General features: G+C 51.5%; 1 protein-coding gene across 1 annotated transcript; it reads left to right on the plus strand.

Annotated features, from left to right (window-relative positions):
* Positions 1-399: 399 nt before the first annotated feature.
* LOC107107485 (H-2 class II histocompatibility antigen, E-S beta chain-like) lies at positions 400-16,423 on the plus strand. Its single transcript, XM_015407792.1, has 6 exons — positions 400-478; positions 5,756-6,037; positions 10,067-10,348; positions 13,348-13,461; positions 14,317-14,340; positions 15,999-16,423. The coding sequence occupies exons 1-6, from the start codon at positions 400-402 to the stop codon at positions 16,010-16,012; spliced, it is 795 nt and encodes a 264-aa protein (XP_015263278.1). The 3' UTR covers positions 16,013-16,423.
* Positions 16,424-16,791: the final 368 nt, after the last annotated feature.

A 16,791-nucleotide genomic window follows, 5' to 3' on the forward strand; every position in this document is an offset into this window, starting at 1 on the left:
AGGACGTCCTTCTTCACCCAAAGAGTGATTAACACTTGGAATTCACTGCCACAGGAAGTGGTGGGTGCTACAAGCATGGATGGCTTCAAAAGGGAATTAGATAAGCATATGGAGCAGAGGTCCATCAGTGGCTATTAGCCACAAGGTATAGCTAGGGGCTCTGGGGCAAGTGATGCTCTGTCTTCTTGGTGCTTGGGGGGGTCAACAGTGGGAGGGCTTCTAATGTCCTGGCCCCACTGCTGGACCTCCTGATGGCACTGGTATTTCTGGCCACTGTGTGACACAGAGTGTTGGACTGGATGGGCCTTTGGCCTGATCCAACATTGGCGTCTCTTATGTTCTTATGTCCTTCTGGATGAGGTGCAGACCTTCAGCTCCACCAGCCTGTCTCAAGCCTCGATGCCCGGCACCTGCCCAACCTGTCTGCTGGGGGCTCTTGTGCCCGGGTACCCTCTGGCTCTGGGTGCCACCTGCGCAGGTTCAGCCTGAAGGAACCCAGACCCGCCCCTCCCCTTCCTGGCGCACCCCGTTTCTGTATAGATATCTGTTTATCTGTCCTCTGCCTTCCTTGCTAAGACTCCAGGTGGGTCACCCACGTTTTAATTGGTAGAAGAAAAATAAGAGAAGAGAGGTTTGATTCCCCACTCCTCCTCCACTTGCACCTGGCTGGATGACCTTGGGCAAGCCATAGATCTGTCAGGGCTGTTCCTGAAAAAGAGCAGTTTCTGTCAGAGCTCTCTCGGCCCAGGACCTCCCAGGGTGTCTGTTCTGGGGAGGGGAAGGGAAAGGATTTTGTAAGCCACTCTGAGACTGCTTTGGGTAGTGAAGGGTGGGGTATAAATCCAGTCTCCTCCTCCTTCTCCTCCTTCTCTTTCTCCTCCTCCTCCTCCTCAGCCTGAGGGGGAAAGGTGCGCCAGACCTCGGGGGATTGAGAGGGGGGCAGCTGTGGAATTCGTCCCCCTCACAAATTCATACATTCGCACGTCTCTTTCTGAAATTATAGTCCAGCAGCACCTTTAAGACCAACAGAGTTTTATTCTGGGTACAAGCTTTCGTGTGTACGGATGAAGAAGGATCTGAAGAAGTGTGCATGTCTAACTGCTACTTAATTCAAGGAGCAATATCAAATAAATATTTTTTTTTCTCTTTTTAATTAAAGAACTGAGAGAGGTCACGTCTAGGACAGTGTGGTCCCACCTAAGTTGTGACCCTTGCTTTTTATGACACTAACAATAGCCAGACGTCAAAAGACATAGTACTTGGAGAAAGGAAATACAACCACAATCCACATGCAGCCATTCAGGCCTGTTGTGTTTGAGCAGATGGGGGCGGGGGGAGGGCTCTGTCTTTCTGACTTCTGTCTGGCCCGTCCCTTGGAGACGCACCAGCTGGCAGTTCCGCTCTGCATTGGGATGGCGTCCGTTCTTGAAAGGAGCTTCTGGGATCTCTACTAAAATATGAACATGCTGTTTTAAAGACAGGAGAACTTCTGAGGCGAGACGGCTTCTGCCAGCAACATTTGCCCTGCCAATTCCCTCTGGGGAAAATCCATATCACATCCCTTCCGAATATTTACAACAGCAATCAAAATACAGACTGAGTGACAGCCAACTAACATAAGCACAACCCCCCTTCCAGTAATCAACGTACAAAATTCTCATACCGAAAGTATAAATTCTCAGTTTTCTAGAGAGGAGAACTTCTGAGCCGAGAGGTCTTCTGCCTGCAGCTTCTCCCCCCCCCCCATCCCTCCGAGGAACTGTGCTCCCCCCCCCCGTCTAAGGAATACCTCAATTCTTTAGGTTCCCCCCTAATACCCCCAACTCTTTAGCTCAAATCTGCTGTATGTTTTATCTTAGTTATACTGATGCATCTTGACTCTAATCAGATCTTCCTGGTAACTGATCCCCCCCCCTACCTGCATGTAATATTTGTGGAAACCTGTTTCAATGTATGTGAAGAAGCATGCACATGCTGGGTCTGTGTTCTGGCATGTCCCCTGGGGCTGAGCCCGGTTTGTCTTGGGGGTGCCGCTGGACTCCAGCTTCAGTCCCACACACCTCTTTTTTAACTCTTGCGTTTCCCTGCCAATTTGCTGCCATCCATGGATCTTACCAGACACCCTATCCAGTGTCAGCTCTGCAGGTGTGCACCTGGACTCTGTGTGCCCCCCCTAACTGCTTACCCCCCCACACCAGTGTTCCCTCTAAGCTGAGTTAGTGTGAGCTAGCTCACAGTTTTTTAGCCTCCGGCTCACACATTTTTGTCTTAGCTCAGGAAGGAGGGCTCCGGAGCAAATGGATTTATGCAGTAGCCAAATTGCTTGCTCACAACTTTAATGCCAGTAGCTCACGAAGGAGAATTTTTGCTCACAAGACTCCACAGCTTGGAGGGAACATTGCCCCACACCCTCTTTTTTCTTGTAACTGGCTTTTGAGCTTTCCTTCCAATCTTCCTGAAGAAGAGCCTGTGAGACGGAGCTCTTCCACCACCGGGCTTTTGGTTGAGGCAGTGGGCGTCCCCCTCCTTCTGGCCTGAATCCTTGAAGGCCTTCATATTTGAATGCCGTCTTAGCCGCCGAATCAGGCTCGGAGCCTTATCTACAGGCTACCATATTGCGCTGACTGAATGCTTAATAACACCACTGAGCATTTTATTTTGACAATGGTTGTTTGTTGGAGTTTCAAGTTGCTACACTTCAGTCATTACAGAGTTAAGTGTTGTTTGTCAGGAAACAGGATGTTGTGTTACATAATGTATTCTACGGCGGGAAAGTTTGAGGGAGTTGCTTAGTCTAATGAAGTTACCTGTAGCTTTTGTATTGGTCAACTAACAACTTGTTTGTGGAAATGCTTTGATCTAGCATTAATGTATTCACAAGGTTTATGGCCCTTTGTGTGAAACACACAGGAAGCTCTCTCTTGAAGCCGCCGGATAGATAGAAAGATGTAGCCGTTAGTAAGTAGTGCTGAAAGTAACTGTAAGCATGTAACCTTGTGTTTTATTTCTTTTTATCCAAAGTACCTTACCCATGCTTTATTTTGTTTTGTAGTAAAGATATTTTTCTTTTAACTAATGTGACTCTTGTGTTTGCAAAACGACCATCGATCTCGAATCTCAGAATCCCAACAAAGTGGTAGCAGAGGATGGTTTATTTTTGCAACACAAAAGGAGCACATTATTTTCTTGGACTGAATGAGAAAAGGCAGTGAGAGTTCTTTTTGAAGTTAGAAAGTTTTTTTGACTACGAGATTGCTGAAGCCGAACCTGAGAAAAGGCAAGCATCATCCCCGCTTCACAGCTGGAGATGAATGCCATCTTAGCCTCAGGCTCGGAGCTATATCTACAGGCTACCATCTTGCGCTGACTGAATGCTTAATAACACCACTGAGCATTTTATTTTGATAATGGTTGTTTTTATGTGTTTCATGTGTTTTATTGTTTTGTATTGTTTTTGTTGCATATGACTGTTTCATTCTGTCTTTAATTGTATTCACCTTGGCATATGTGCCTCATCTGTTAGCCACCCTGAGCCTGCTCGCAGGGAGGGCGGGGTAGAAATATAATAATAAAATAAATAAATAAAATAAAATAAACCACTATGAAATCTGGTTTCCCCGAGCGTTGACATGGTTTTTACTAGAGTTGACATGGGGCCTCGGAGTTATGTTATTTTATACTGTTTTTCTTAATCTGGTTTTAATCGTACTGCATTTTATATTGTTGGAACCCACCCTGAGCCCACAGGGGGGGGAGGAATATGAATAGGAAGGAAGGAAGGAAGGAAGGAAGGAAGGAAGGAAGGAAGGAAGGAAGGAAGGAAGGAAGGAAGGAAGGAGTGCTTTGCACTGACGGCATGCACGAAGCGTCCGAATAATAAGAGTTTCAGGTTGCTGTGTTGAAGCTATATACAGTGGTTTTATTTACAGAATATTTACAGACAGTCCATACCACCATGCGGTCTCCAAATCATAGAATTGTCTGACAAGGTGCTTCGCAGTAAACTCATTCACAGGTGTGAACATTTACATCAGGACTGTTCTCCTTATATACAGACTAGCACCAATCAGAGCCTTATGCCGACTCATGGTGACTACCAGAGGTCATTTCGGGGGGGAACGCGGGGGATCGCAGTTCCCCCGGGTGAGGTTTGAGGGGGCGGGGCACACGACGAAGCCCCGCCCCCTGCTTCCGGCCACCCCGCTTCCAGCCCTCATTCAGCCAGGAGGAGGCAGAAGAGGGAGGGTAAGTTGCTTCCTCCCCGCCTCTCCCCACCCCTGCCTGCCTGAGGCCAGGGAGGGCCTTGGCGGGGCTTCCTCGCACTCCTGCCGGCCTTGCAGGTCCACCACCGGCCCCTGATGTCAGGGGGTGTGGCATATGCTAATGAATTATGCTAATGAGTTCCCCTAGCTCTTTTGCTATGAAATGACCCCTGGTGACTACTAATTAAGCTGATGCAACCTAGTGTAATCAGTACCTGGTGACACTGTCACATGAGTTTAACCTGTCACTCAGATCAGTATGATCTAACACACTCATACCTGGCTGTCATCTTGTCCAGATATATTACAATAGACTGTCATGCACACACAAGCTTTCGCTTCCAATGAAACTCTGTTGGTCTTGCTCAGGGTTATTCCGTCCTGCACGCAAAAAGCTTCTCCCCCCAGAATCAAACTGGGCTGGCCTCCGAGGGGCCCACCCAATGCTCCCGCTAAGCTGTGGAGTCTTGTGGGCAACAATGCCTGTTCCGTCTAACGCTGAGCCGACAGCGTCTTCTGGACAGTTTTCAACGCACAGCCAAAGTAGAATCAATCACTTTTATTCAGTTTTTCACATGCATTTATAAGATTTCTTTACTCTCATCTTTGTGATTAAATTCCTTTCACTGGCTCATGGTGAAAGGGATGGTTGTCCCCACTCCTTGCCGGCTATAGAGAACAAAGGCTACAGGAAGAGAGTTGTAATTCGAACCCTCCCGCGCCTCTGTGTGCCGGATGCTGTGGGGTGTCTAACTAAAGACTTCAATTCCCAGGAACCACTGCTCTTAAAGCAATCTGGCAGTTCTGCTTAACTACAGTCTCAAACGCTGTCTGGGGGCAGCACACTCCCCGCCTGGAATCCTATGGGTTCCACTACCCACATGCATTGCTAACAAGCCTTACATCTATAACTATGCATAATTGGCATGCTACACTGCTAACTATGTTCTATACAAAATAGGACATGCAAACTTGAGTCTTCAATCTTCGAGTTCTTCTTTGGTGCAGAGCAGGACCACCTCGGTGATTGGCCTGGTGAAAGTCTTGGTCGGGCAGGGGCGGTCCTGTGGGCCATCACGTGCCACGACTCTGACATCAATCTTGCGGACTTTGTGAGCTCCTGGCATGAGAGTTGTGAGCGAGCCATTGGGCTAGGCAATCGCTTAGTTGGCTCTGGAGCCCTCCTTCATGAGCCCAGGGCTGAAAAACGGTGAGCTGGCTCACACTCAAGCAGCTTAGAGGGAACACTGATAGCCAGCCCCCGCCCTCGGACTTCAGCTTCGCCCTGCTACCACTCCCACCGACCTGGCTGCCCCACCCCATCTCTTCTGCCCCCTCCCCGGTTGCCCCTGAAACTTGGGGGGGGGGGGGGGGGCGGGTTTTCCCCAGGGGCCCGCCAGGGCAGGGGCCACGGCATCTAGAGGGGGAGGGAGAGGGGAGGGGGGCGGAATGACTCCCTTCTTCTTCTCCCTGCCCCGTGTCTGTCCCCGCAGCCGCCCACTTTCTGCACCAGAGCAAGTGCGAGTGCCGCTTCGCCGGCGGGACTCGAGGGGAGGTCCGCTTCCTGGACAGGTACATCTACGGGCGGGAGGAGTACGTGCGCTTCGACAGCCGCCGGGGGACCTTCGAGGCCGTCACCCCGCTGGGCGAGCCCGACGCCCGCGGCTGGAACAGCCGGAAGGAGCTCCTGGACAACAGGCGGGCCCAGGCGGACGTCTTCTGCCGTGGCAACTACGGGGTCGAAGAGAGAGACGGCGTCACCCTCGCCAGGAAGGGTGAGCGTGGGGCGGGGGGGCCCCTTTTCCCTCCCCATCCACAGCGGGGGGGGCAGAGGTAAAAGCCGGACCCTCTTAGGACCCCAACACCCCTTTTCTGAAACAAAACGCAGCTCAGGGAGGGACGAAAGGAAGTGCTTGGCTGCCAGAGGAGGAAGTGAATTGGTATGGGGAGGAGGAGACAACCCCCCCCCCAAACTCCCAGCAATTTTCCTTCCTCCGAGTTGGGTTCACCCCCCTGATGGGATTCTTTTTGAGTAATATCAGCAGAGTATTAAAGAGGCAGAGTCCATGGTGTGTCTAAAATATAAACGTTTACTATAACCTAACATGGGGGAAAGGAACACAGGATATGAAATAACAAAGAGCTATATGCCTACATCCTTACATCTTAAAGAGCCGGAATGGAGTCTTCTTCTCTAGTCAGAACAAAGAACACTCAGCAGGGGAAGAGAAGCCATAAAATGCTAATACTTGACACCTTAGTTTCCAATCAGAGTAACAAACTTCCTATTATCTAAATAGATTGGTTACAAACTGTTGGAATTTTTATAAAATTCAGCAGAGGATAAAACAGCTTAGCAATGCCAGAGTTCAATAATCAGACCCAGAGTCCATGTGTGTTTAAAAATATAAAAGTTTACTACAATTCTACCATAGGGGAGGGTAACTGGGAGAAAATAACAACAGAGCTATATAAGCTACATCCTCTCTCTACAAAGTACAAGACTAGAAGGCTGCAATGGCCACTCTCTAACATGCTTCTTCTCCAAGACGAACAAAGAGGGGAAGAGGGGCCATAAAATGCAAAGACACTAACTCTTTGCTTCCAATCAAACTCTCAGAACAGGGATGCTTTTCCCGGGCTTGCAGATCTAAGCTAACATTGGCTAACACAAAGGCAGGTGATTTCCTGTGACAACAGAACAGACATTTAACCCCATACACACACACTGAGTGTTTTCAACATGCAAATACCCAACACAAACAAACATGTGACTTAACAAACATCATTAACCCAGTTAATACTGAAGTGTTTTAACTTGTAACACCCAACACCCCCTCCAACATTTTGTTCCCTTCTGGGACTGAGCCCCCAAGTAACCTGGTCTTCTGCTTTGCCTTTTCAAAAAAACCCTGTCCCGCCTTTTGTCCCGGAGATACAATTTGGCATCTACCCCCCAGCCGGGGAACCAGTGCTCCCTCTAAGCTGAGTCTGGTGTGAGCCAGCTCACAGTTCTTTAGCCTCTGGCTCACACCAGACTCAGCTCGTTCCCAGTTCTCATGTCTGTGTGAAACGAACCACTTCCAGCACAGGCTCAGACTCTGTTCTTCCACTCAGTTCTTCCTCAGAGCAGATAGTCAACAGTGAAGGTACAGGATCGTCTCTCTTCACGCAAACCAGGGGAGGAATTTTATTAGCTGGGTGCTGAGAGAGAGGGAAATAGAATATTTGGAGAAATCCGTGGCTGGAGCGGCCCAATCAGAATGCTTGGAGCCGCCTGTCACTCAAAGCTCTCCATTCTTGTGGACGTTTAACTCTTCCCATTTAACTCTTCACCTCTTGAGTCCTGTTTTAAGGGCTGCTGATCACAGATGTCCACAGGAATAAACAGCTTTAAAGGGGGATCAGTCTATCAATGGCCAATAGCCATGATGACTGAGGGGAACCTCCACATTCAGTGGCAGTCAGCCTCTGCATCCCAGAGCCAGGAGGCAACATCAGGGGAAGGCCTCGGCCTCTATGCCCAGCAGTTGGCCATCAGGAGGAACTGGCTGACCACTCTGTGAGACAGGAGGCTGGACTACATGGACCCTCGGTGGCCTGATCCAGCAGAGCTCTTCTTGTGTCCTTATCAAGGGAAGGCCTCAACCTCTGTGTGTGCCCTGTCTTTGGCCCTCTGGAGGAATCAGCTGCCCACCGGGTGAGACAAGATGCTGGACTAGAAGGACCCTCACTGGTCTGATCCAGCTTGGCTCTTCTGATGTAGGCCTCAGCCTGTATGCCCAGTTGTTGGTCATCCAGAAGAACTGGTTTACCGTCAGGGCTATTTTTGGGCAGGGACGCACAGGGACGGAGTTCCAGCTGGCTTCAGAGTTGGCCACGCCCATTACAGCCAAAACTTCTGCGGGAGCGTGGCTAGAGAGGGAAGGCCTGGAGAGCGACACACACACCCCGGCGACTCCGAGGTGGGCAGGCCGGGGGGCCCTGGAAGGATCGGGGAGGCATTTAAATTAAACATTTAAATGCCTCCCTGCCCCTTCCCCGGCCTGTCGAAGGGCTGGCTTCCCCGGGCTTCCCGCAGCCGCAGGGCACCCGGACAAGCCAAGGGAAGGCATGGGGGGTGGCCTAATATGCTAATGAGCTATGCTGTGAGGGGTGTGGTCTAATATGCTAATGGGTTTCTGCTGTTGGGTGTGGCCTAATATGCTAATGAGTTCCTGCTGGGCTTTTTCTACAAAAAAGCCCTATTTACCGCTGTGTGAGGCAGGATGCTGGACTAGGTGGACCCTCGCTGGTCTGATCCGGCAGCCGGCAGGGCTCTTCTAATGCTCTTTTGAAGAGCTCGGCCTCTTTGCCCTGTCAGTTGGTTTGTAATTCTGGCTTGGAAGGCAGAGATCTTTGAAGGACATTGGGCTCTCCCACGTTCAGCGCAGTTCCACTGACCCTTGGAGACTCAGTTACACACTACTGCTGGAGAAACAAACTAATGTAGCTGGCAGAAACACCTTCTTCCATCTCAGCCTGGCCCAGAAGATGGCCCCTTCCCTGGATATGGCTGATCTGGCTACCTGGGTCCACGCCACGGTATCATTGAGACTAGACTACTGTAATGCACTTTCTATGGGTCTCCCCTCAAAGGGAATTCGGAGACTCCAGTTGGTACAGAAGGCCGCAGCTTGGTTATTACTGGGAGCTTGGTGGAGCAGGCATATGACTCCCATTCTGCCAACTGCTGGGCTCAGTTCAAGGGTCTGGCTGTCACACTGAAAGCCCTTCGTGGCCCCAGTCCCTCGTACCTTCCTATTTGGAGTAAGTAATATCTTCTCTTTAAAAGGATTTCAGTCGTGCCAAAAGAGAAATATTTCTTACCAGCATTTCCGGTGGTTCCTCAAATTCCCAATTTTTCCATCGGAAAAAAAAACCCATCGGAACCAAAAAAGTCCTTGGATAATTGTTCTTTTTTTCATGCATTTTCTGTGCCTTCTGTGGCAGAATCAGGGTCTGCATTGAGCCCCAGTCCTCTGTTAAACCTCTACGTGACTTTAATTTCTATAGCAAAGTAGAGATGAATGAATCTTTGGTTCTGTTTCCCAGGAAGCTTCGGGACTCTGCTTGTGCTGTGGCCTTCCGGTGGTACCGATAACTCTGTACATGATTTATGCCTTAGAGGATGTTTATACATTCCAGAAGTTAGTGGTGTCACTATCAGAATTAAAATGGATCGGGAATCTGAAACCAGCTTTCTTGACTCCCCCTGACTTTCTGTGAGCTCCCTGACCCCAGAGACAGAGAGAAGGGTTTGGATCAGTACATTGGTTCAATTCTAGCCAGTTCCAGTTTGGCCTGTGTCACATTCATGATAGTCATACGTGATAGGTACATCAGCAGCCATAGGTCCAAGGAAGATATATGTATGTGGCAGCAGCAACTGCAAGTTCTCCCCTTTCAACAGGGCCTTCCAGGGAGTTCAGATTGACCCTGCAGGTCAGTTCTGGGAGGCTTCCGGCCCACTGTTATCAGGCCTGGATGGATGGGGGGTCTGATCCTGTAAAGCAGCTCCTAGTGTTTGGGAAGAAGGAGGGGGAGAGAGATGCCTTTGTGTGTTTGTGTCTACAGGTTTTATGCAGGGACTGGAAGGTGGATGAGTGGATTATTGGCTGTGCTTGTGAAAGAACCCAGGGGGCTTGTGCCTTTCGAAATATAGCGGCTGCAGACACGATAACCCCTCCCTCTTCTTGATCTGTGGGTGCTTTTCTGGTTCTCCCTGTGTCCCTGAAGTTTCCCCCTGTTTCTCCCTCCTGCAGATCAGCCCACGGTTAAAATCTCCCACACCAAGGCAGGCCCCCTGGCCCACCACAGCCTCCTGCTCTGCACCGCGACAGGATATTACCCCTCGGGGGTTAGTTTCAAGTGGCTGAAGAACGGGCAGGAGCAGACGGAAGGGGTGGGGTACGCGGACGAGATCCAGAATGGAGACTGGACCTTCCTGAACCAGGCGATGCTGGAGACGGTGCCCCAGCGGGGAGACCTCTACACCTGCCAGGTGGAGCACAGCAGCCTGAAGGAACCCATCACCGTGCAGTGGGGTGAGAGACCGGGGGGCTTCCCCATTTCCCAGGGACCCACAGTCCTGCACAGTGGGTGGGAGTTCCAAGGTCCTCCGTCAGCTCAGTGAGTTTTGAGTCAGCCCAGCAGAGGCTTCCCAGGGAGGATTCTGGCTGGAAGGCCTGGTGTCAGATCCAGTGCTGATCCTGCAAAGATATTCTTATGTGTTTGGCAAGGAAGATGGAACCAAAACAGGAGGAGGAGAGAAGGGCGAAGAAAGATTTCCGAGGTGTCACTCAGTCCCCGTGGCACATCCTTGCTGTTCACCAGGGATCCCTGAACTGGATTTGTACATCCTCACATTCAATGCTCCCTCTAAGCTGTGGAGTCTTGTGAGCAAAAATTCTATTTTGTGAGCTAAAGTTGTGAGCGAGCAATTTGGCTAGTGAGTAAATTAGTTTGCTCTGGAGCCATCCTTCCTGAGCTAAGACAAGAATCCGTGAGCTGGAGGCTAAAAAAACTGTGAGCTAGCTCACACTAACTCAGCTTAGAGGGAACACTGCTCACATTACCCTGAAGGGAGAAGAAAGTCTGCGTCCGGTGGCACCTTTGAGATCAGCAAAGTTTTATTCACGGTATAAACATTTGTTTGCAGGTTCACTTCGTCAGGTACTTGCACACGAAAGCTTATACAGTGTGTGGCAAAATGGGGGCCCACCCTCAGCCCTGGGAGACTGAATAGCCGCTCTGTGGCTCACAAGCCCCTGCTTTTGCCTTCCCACCCTGCCTGGTGGGACTATCTCCTTCCTCAGTCGCTGCCACCACCCACTGGTTTTACACCGCCTTCCTAGAGGGACAGTGAGACCCCTCTGGCTGATTCCCCAACCTGGGAAAGTGGATATGTCAATCTTTGGGAGTCCCCTGGAGAGTTGGCAACACTTCCTTTTTGGGCCCGTATGGGTTCTCTGGCCTCCCTTTAGCCTCTGGCAATGTGCTTAGCGGGGAGGACAATGTTGTCAAGGCACTACCAGGCTTTAAAACTCAAAAAGATTTATTTAAACTATGTACAAGTTAGGCACAGAAAATAAACACAGGCACAGCAACAGAAGCTGGGCAGAAAATAAATATGATCTAAACGCAGTTCCTCTGTCCCCGACACACACACACCCTCTCTACCTCTGGAGATGGTGGCTGCAGGCCAGGATTTGCTTTCCTCCTCCTCATAGTTGGAGAGAACCTCCAGCCCTTCACCAGACTGGTCACCAGTACTGCCAACCCTCCTGGCCGTCCACCACAATTCACAGTGGCCTGGACTGACCAGGGAGTGCTGGTAGCAGGAGTCCCACCTGGACGCACCCCTTGAAGCTGCTCTTCAAGCTCAGGCGAAGGCCAAGACTAAAGAACTCCCAGGAGGCTCAAGGCTTCATCTGGCTGGCTCCGTTCCTGGGGTGGGTCCCTACTTTCCCACACTTTTCCCCCTAAAGCTCCTGGGAAGTGTAGGCAGGGAGGTATGGCACTTCCGTTGTTCCCTATGGAGCACTCCCCCCCCCGAAGGACCAGCAGTCTGGCAGCCATTTTAAAACTGAACTGCTGCCTCTGCTTGGCAGCCATTTTGTGACACCGTGAATCAAACTTTGTTGGTCTCAGAGGTGCCACTGGACTCAGACTTTGTTCTGCCACTTCAGACCCACTCGGCTGCCCGACCTGAATCTACTCTGAAGGCCGCTTGTGGTCCCTGCAGGCATAACTGGGAAGTCCCTTCAGCAGGCTCCCCTCTCCTTTCCTAGGAGGTCCATCGTGGTCAGGAAAGGTGCCTTGTTTGGGGAGGGGGCTGTTCTGCAGAATGGGGCTCCTGACAGCCCCCTGTAAAGCCCCCCTGGAGTCAGAAGAAGCACTCGGGGGGTCCCGGAGACCCTCTCTGTATCCAAGGACCTCCTCACTCTCTGCAAAGTACGGCTTTGTCTCCATGTTGAACAGGAAGACTCGTGTCTCGTTGGCTTTCCCCTCCTGAATCAATGACCCTCTCTCGGAGTTTCATCTGGGTATCTCCCTGTCCTCCCAGTCCAGTGCTTCGCTTTGGTAGTAGGAAGTTGACTTGCCAACCTCCAGGTGGGGCATGGAGTTCTCCTAGAATCGCAAACAATTTCCAGGCTAGGGAGATAATTTCCGCTGGATAAAATGGCTTTCTTGGAGGGTGTGTAGCCTATGGTCTTATAAACTGCAGAGGTTTCTCCCTCCTCCAACCTCCCCCCTCCCCCCAGGCACCTCCCCCAAATTTCCAGGAATCCCCCAAGTGAGAGTTGGCAACCCTCGTGGAAATGCAGCAAAGGGCCTGCGAATGGCCCACAGGGCCAACTCTTTGGGGGAGGACCACCCCCCACGCTCCCTGGGTGGTGTTGCAAGATGTGAATGGGCCCCTCCTACCTCCGGGACTGCCTCACCTGTTACAAACCCCCCCCCCAAGCACTCCCTTTGGCCATCATCCAGGGGCCTCTTTCAGGCGCCTGGCCACAGGAAGAGTCAGTGAGCTGCCACCAGGGGAAGGGCCTTCTCCGTTGCGGCCCCTGCCCTGTGGAATGCGCGCTCGGATGACACCCGGGCCCTGCTGGAATTGTTTATTCTCCACAGGGCATGCAAGCCTGAATTGCTAACGTTGGCCTTTGGAGGGCAATCCAGATGTTCGGCTGTTATTGTTAGTGTTATGGTGCTAGCCACATATTTTAATACATTGACTTTTTAATGTTAATATTTTATTTAATTATCGGCTTTTATATTGTCTTTACCTTATTTATGTGGCTTTCATGTTCTAAGTTGCCACGAGATCCCCTGGGTGAGTGGCATCTAAAAAATCTAAGGAACAAACAAGCTTGGGGACCTCACAGCCCAGCCTGGGCTCTGCGGACAGTGAGATCGGATGGAGGGGTGGGCCGTGCCTTTGCTTCTCTCATGGACCAGCCCTCCCCTTGTGAGAGCTAGAATCCGAGAGGCCCAGCCTGACCCTGAGCCATCTTTCCACACAGATTTCCTTCTCTTTCCTCAGAGCCACGGTCATCAAACTCTGCCCAGAGCAAAGTGTGGACGGGGGCTCTGGGGGCTGTGCTGGGGGTGGTCTTTGGGGCCGCGGGAGTCTCCTTCTACCTGAGGACCAGGCGAGGTAAGGAGGTGGGAACGGGTGGCTGGTGAGAGAGGGACACGGCAGGGAAGGCGCTGAAGGGGACTGGGGGTGCCCCCCGCAACCTCCCTCCCACCACCCAGGACTTTTCCAGCTTCCGTTCCCATTAAGAACGAGAGACCTGGGCTTAAGGGTGTAGTGGTGGTCAGTAGTCTCTTTCTTCCCCGGGCCATTCTGGTTTGGGTTCTGCATACTAAGCTGGTCTCCTCCGATTAGATCAAGGCCTCCCCCCGCCCCCCATCCCAGTAAAAACAAGAAGTGCTCTTAATGGGTACAAAAGAGTGAACTGGGGTGGAATATATTGCGAAGTGCAGGACTCTTGTCGTTTTTTTAAAGAATTATCATAGAGGACCCAAAGACTGAGAAGGGGGTCCTTCTGCTCCTCTGCAGGGGCCATCTTGAGGACTAGACGCCTGGTCTGGTTTGGCATTCGAGCTGGACTTCTGGGGGAGGCTCTTCATGCCGATCTTATTTGTCCTGAGTTCTTATAAAGAGGAGACTAGATAGATTCCTGGAGGAGAAGTCTATCAGTGGCTACTAGCCCTGGTGACTGAGGGGAACCTCCACATTCAGAGGCAGTCGGCCTCTGAATCCCAGAGCCAGGAGGCAACATCAGGGGAAGGCCTCGGCCTCTCTGCCCTGACGGTTGGCCCTCCAGAGGAACTGGCTGGCCACTGTTGTGTGAGTCAGGAGGCTGGACTAGGTGGACCCTCACTGGTCTGACCCAGCAGGGCTCTTCTGAAATTATTATGGGGTGGGGGAGTTCAGAGTGCTGGAAAACCACAGAAATCAGCAACCCTGAAAGGGCTTTGACCGTCTCTCTCTCTTTCTCCGTAGCGGCCCCCACGGTACCTGCTGCAGGTAAGGCCGTCCGTACATCTCCTCCAATAACTTTGTTTTTAATCCTGCCTGGCATGAAGGAACTGGCCAAAGTTTGAAACTGGTTATGCGAAGACAGTGCGGCTTTGCATTTCTTGTGGGCATTCCCTGAACACTTCACGTACAGTGTCTTCCTTCCAGCAGCCCTGTGAGGTAGGCCGGTCATGTGATCCCCCTGCCTCGTAAATGGAAGGTGTGGGTGAGAGACTCCCTCGAGGCTGCTTTGGGAGCTCAGGACAGGGTTAAGGTTCCAACCAGAAGCTTCCTCTTTCCACCATTTTAAGGTCAGGTTTAGGAGAGCTTGTGGACGGAGTTGTCCATCTCAGGGTAGAAATCCGTCTCCTCCACATGGTCCTTCACCTTCACCTCCTCCCTGTTCTTCAGCCAGGTGATGCTCACGGGGGGGGATTCCTTTGCTAGACAGATGAGCGCATTGGGCTGCCACAGCCCCACCAACTTCTCCGGGTACAGCGTCACCTGTGAGGGGACTCTAAGGGAAGGGAAAGATACACACAGAAGAGTTTCTGTTGCAGGTGTGGGTCCCAGACGGAGGCCCCCTTCCCACCTCCTGAAGGGTCCCAGAGTGAAATCTGCACTCCCTAAAGGGGCAAACCGCCCCACTCCTTAGCTGAACTTTGGGGTCCATGCCTGTGTGCAGAGGGGTGCCTGTCTGGACCCGCCTAGCACAGGATCGGCTCTGGAGACCCGCCTGCCCCATAGCAAGCGGGGCAAAAGGCAGCCTCCTCTGGGGAGGATCAGGATGATGGGCAGGGGGGAAGGAGACTGGGTTGGGGTCCCCGTGTTGTGGTCAATTGGGTCTCTGGGGAGAAATGGGGGGGGAATACCATCATTCGGCAGTAGGCAGACGGGAAATCTTCCCCTAACTGTTTGAGCTGTTCGTTGACCAGACTGTTGAAATCCAGTGTGGTGTAGGGGTTAAAGTGTCAGGCTAGTTTCTGGGAGACCCAGGTTCGAATTCCCCACTCTGCCATGGAAGCTTTCTGGTGATCTTGGGCCAGTCACGGCCTCTAAGTCTAACCTACCTCACAGGGTTGTTCTGAGGATGAAATGGAGGATGAGAGAAGGGAGCAGAAAGGTGCTTTGGATCCGCATTGCGGAGAAAGGGGGGGAATATATAAATCTCTCCCAGGGTGCAGTGGGGCCTTTCCCCAGCCAAGTAGAAGGAAGGCTTGTTATAACATTCCCTCCGCACTCCATTGCGTCCCCACCACCACCACCAGTGAACGGGAGACATTGAAACTCTGGCTTCATTCCAAGATGGTTGAAATTGAGTAGATATCATCCAGTGTGGACTGGCTTTCCCTGGGCCAGTTCCGTCCGAGTCCAGGAGTCTCTGAGGGACCAAGAAGGGTCCCACGATTTAAGCTTTCGAGAGTCAGCGGTCCCTTCTCCAGAGACCTTCCTCACGTTGGGTTTCTTCTTTTCTGTACCAGCAGATGGTGCTTTCATTGAAACGCTAAGGAAATAGTTTGCCCCAGTGGAAGAGGCCCATAAGTATTTCTGGCCTGGTGGGCGGTGGGTGGGGATCCCGCCAGACTGCCCAGCTGAGCCTTTGGTTTTGTGTCCTATTTATTTACCTTCTCCAGCCTCTGACCGTCTTTCCCCGTCTTTTCTGACAGGCCTCATCAGTTAGTCCCAAAGGAACTCCAGCCCTCACCTCTGGGAGACCTTTTTCTTTAGCAAAGGAGATGTTCATCTCGTTGTACAGATTCCGCCCCCTCCCCAGAGGTAGTCCGTGTTCAGGCAGCATTTTGACTGACTGTTGCCAAACCGGCTCTGGGGTCCTGCTGGGATTGCTGGGAAGTTCACGATTCGGGAAGAGGACCGGAGGGACGGTTCCCAGTTTGCTTTTTGTCTGATTGAGAAACTAGAATTCACAGAGTCGTCTACATGAGTCTCAGCTGAGCCCTTCAAGCCAAGGTCTGCGGAAGCCTCTTGGTTTACGGTTTATCGCACCCTTCCTCCGAGGGGCTCCGAGGAGATTACAGGGTCATTATCTCTCCTCTCACCCTGTTCCCCCCCTGGCTAGTGTTTAGGTGGGAGACCCCCCCCCCCCCGGAAGCCAGTCCAGGGCTGTTAGGCAGAGGCAGGGAATGGCAAACCAACTCTGAACGTCTCTCGCCTTGAAAAGCCTTCGGGGGTCTCCATGAGACATTTGCGGCTTTGCACGTCAGTCACCAATTCTGACATATTTCTTTGTTTCACTGTTCCCCCCCCCCCACAATCCAAACAAATGGTGACCATATAAACTTAGCTTGCTATTCCTTTTTGGTTCTCACGTTGGTTAAAACATTTTCATTATGTGTCTGCTGATTTGCTGTTCACCCTCTATTGATATATATGGACTGATAACTTCCTCTTCAATGTCTCTGAGGAAGTGTGCGAGCAACCAAAAAGCTATTACCTTGAATA

The sequence above is a fragment of the Gekko japonicus genome, unplaced genomic scaffold (genome assembly GCF_001447785.1).
Source record: "Gekko japonicus isolate JY-2015 unplaced genomic scaffold, Gekko_japonicus_V1.1 scaffold2857, whole genome shotgun sequence".
NCBI classification, from domain to species: Eukaryota; Metazoa; Chordata; class Lepidosauria; order Squamata; family Gekkonidae; genus Gekko; species Gekko japonicus.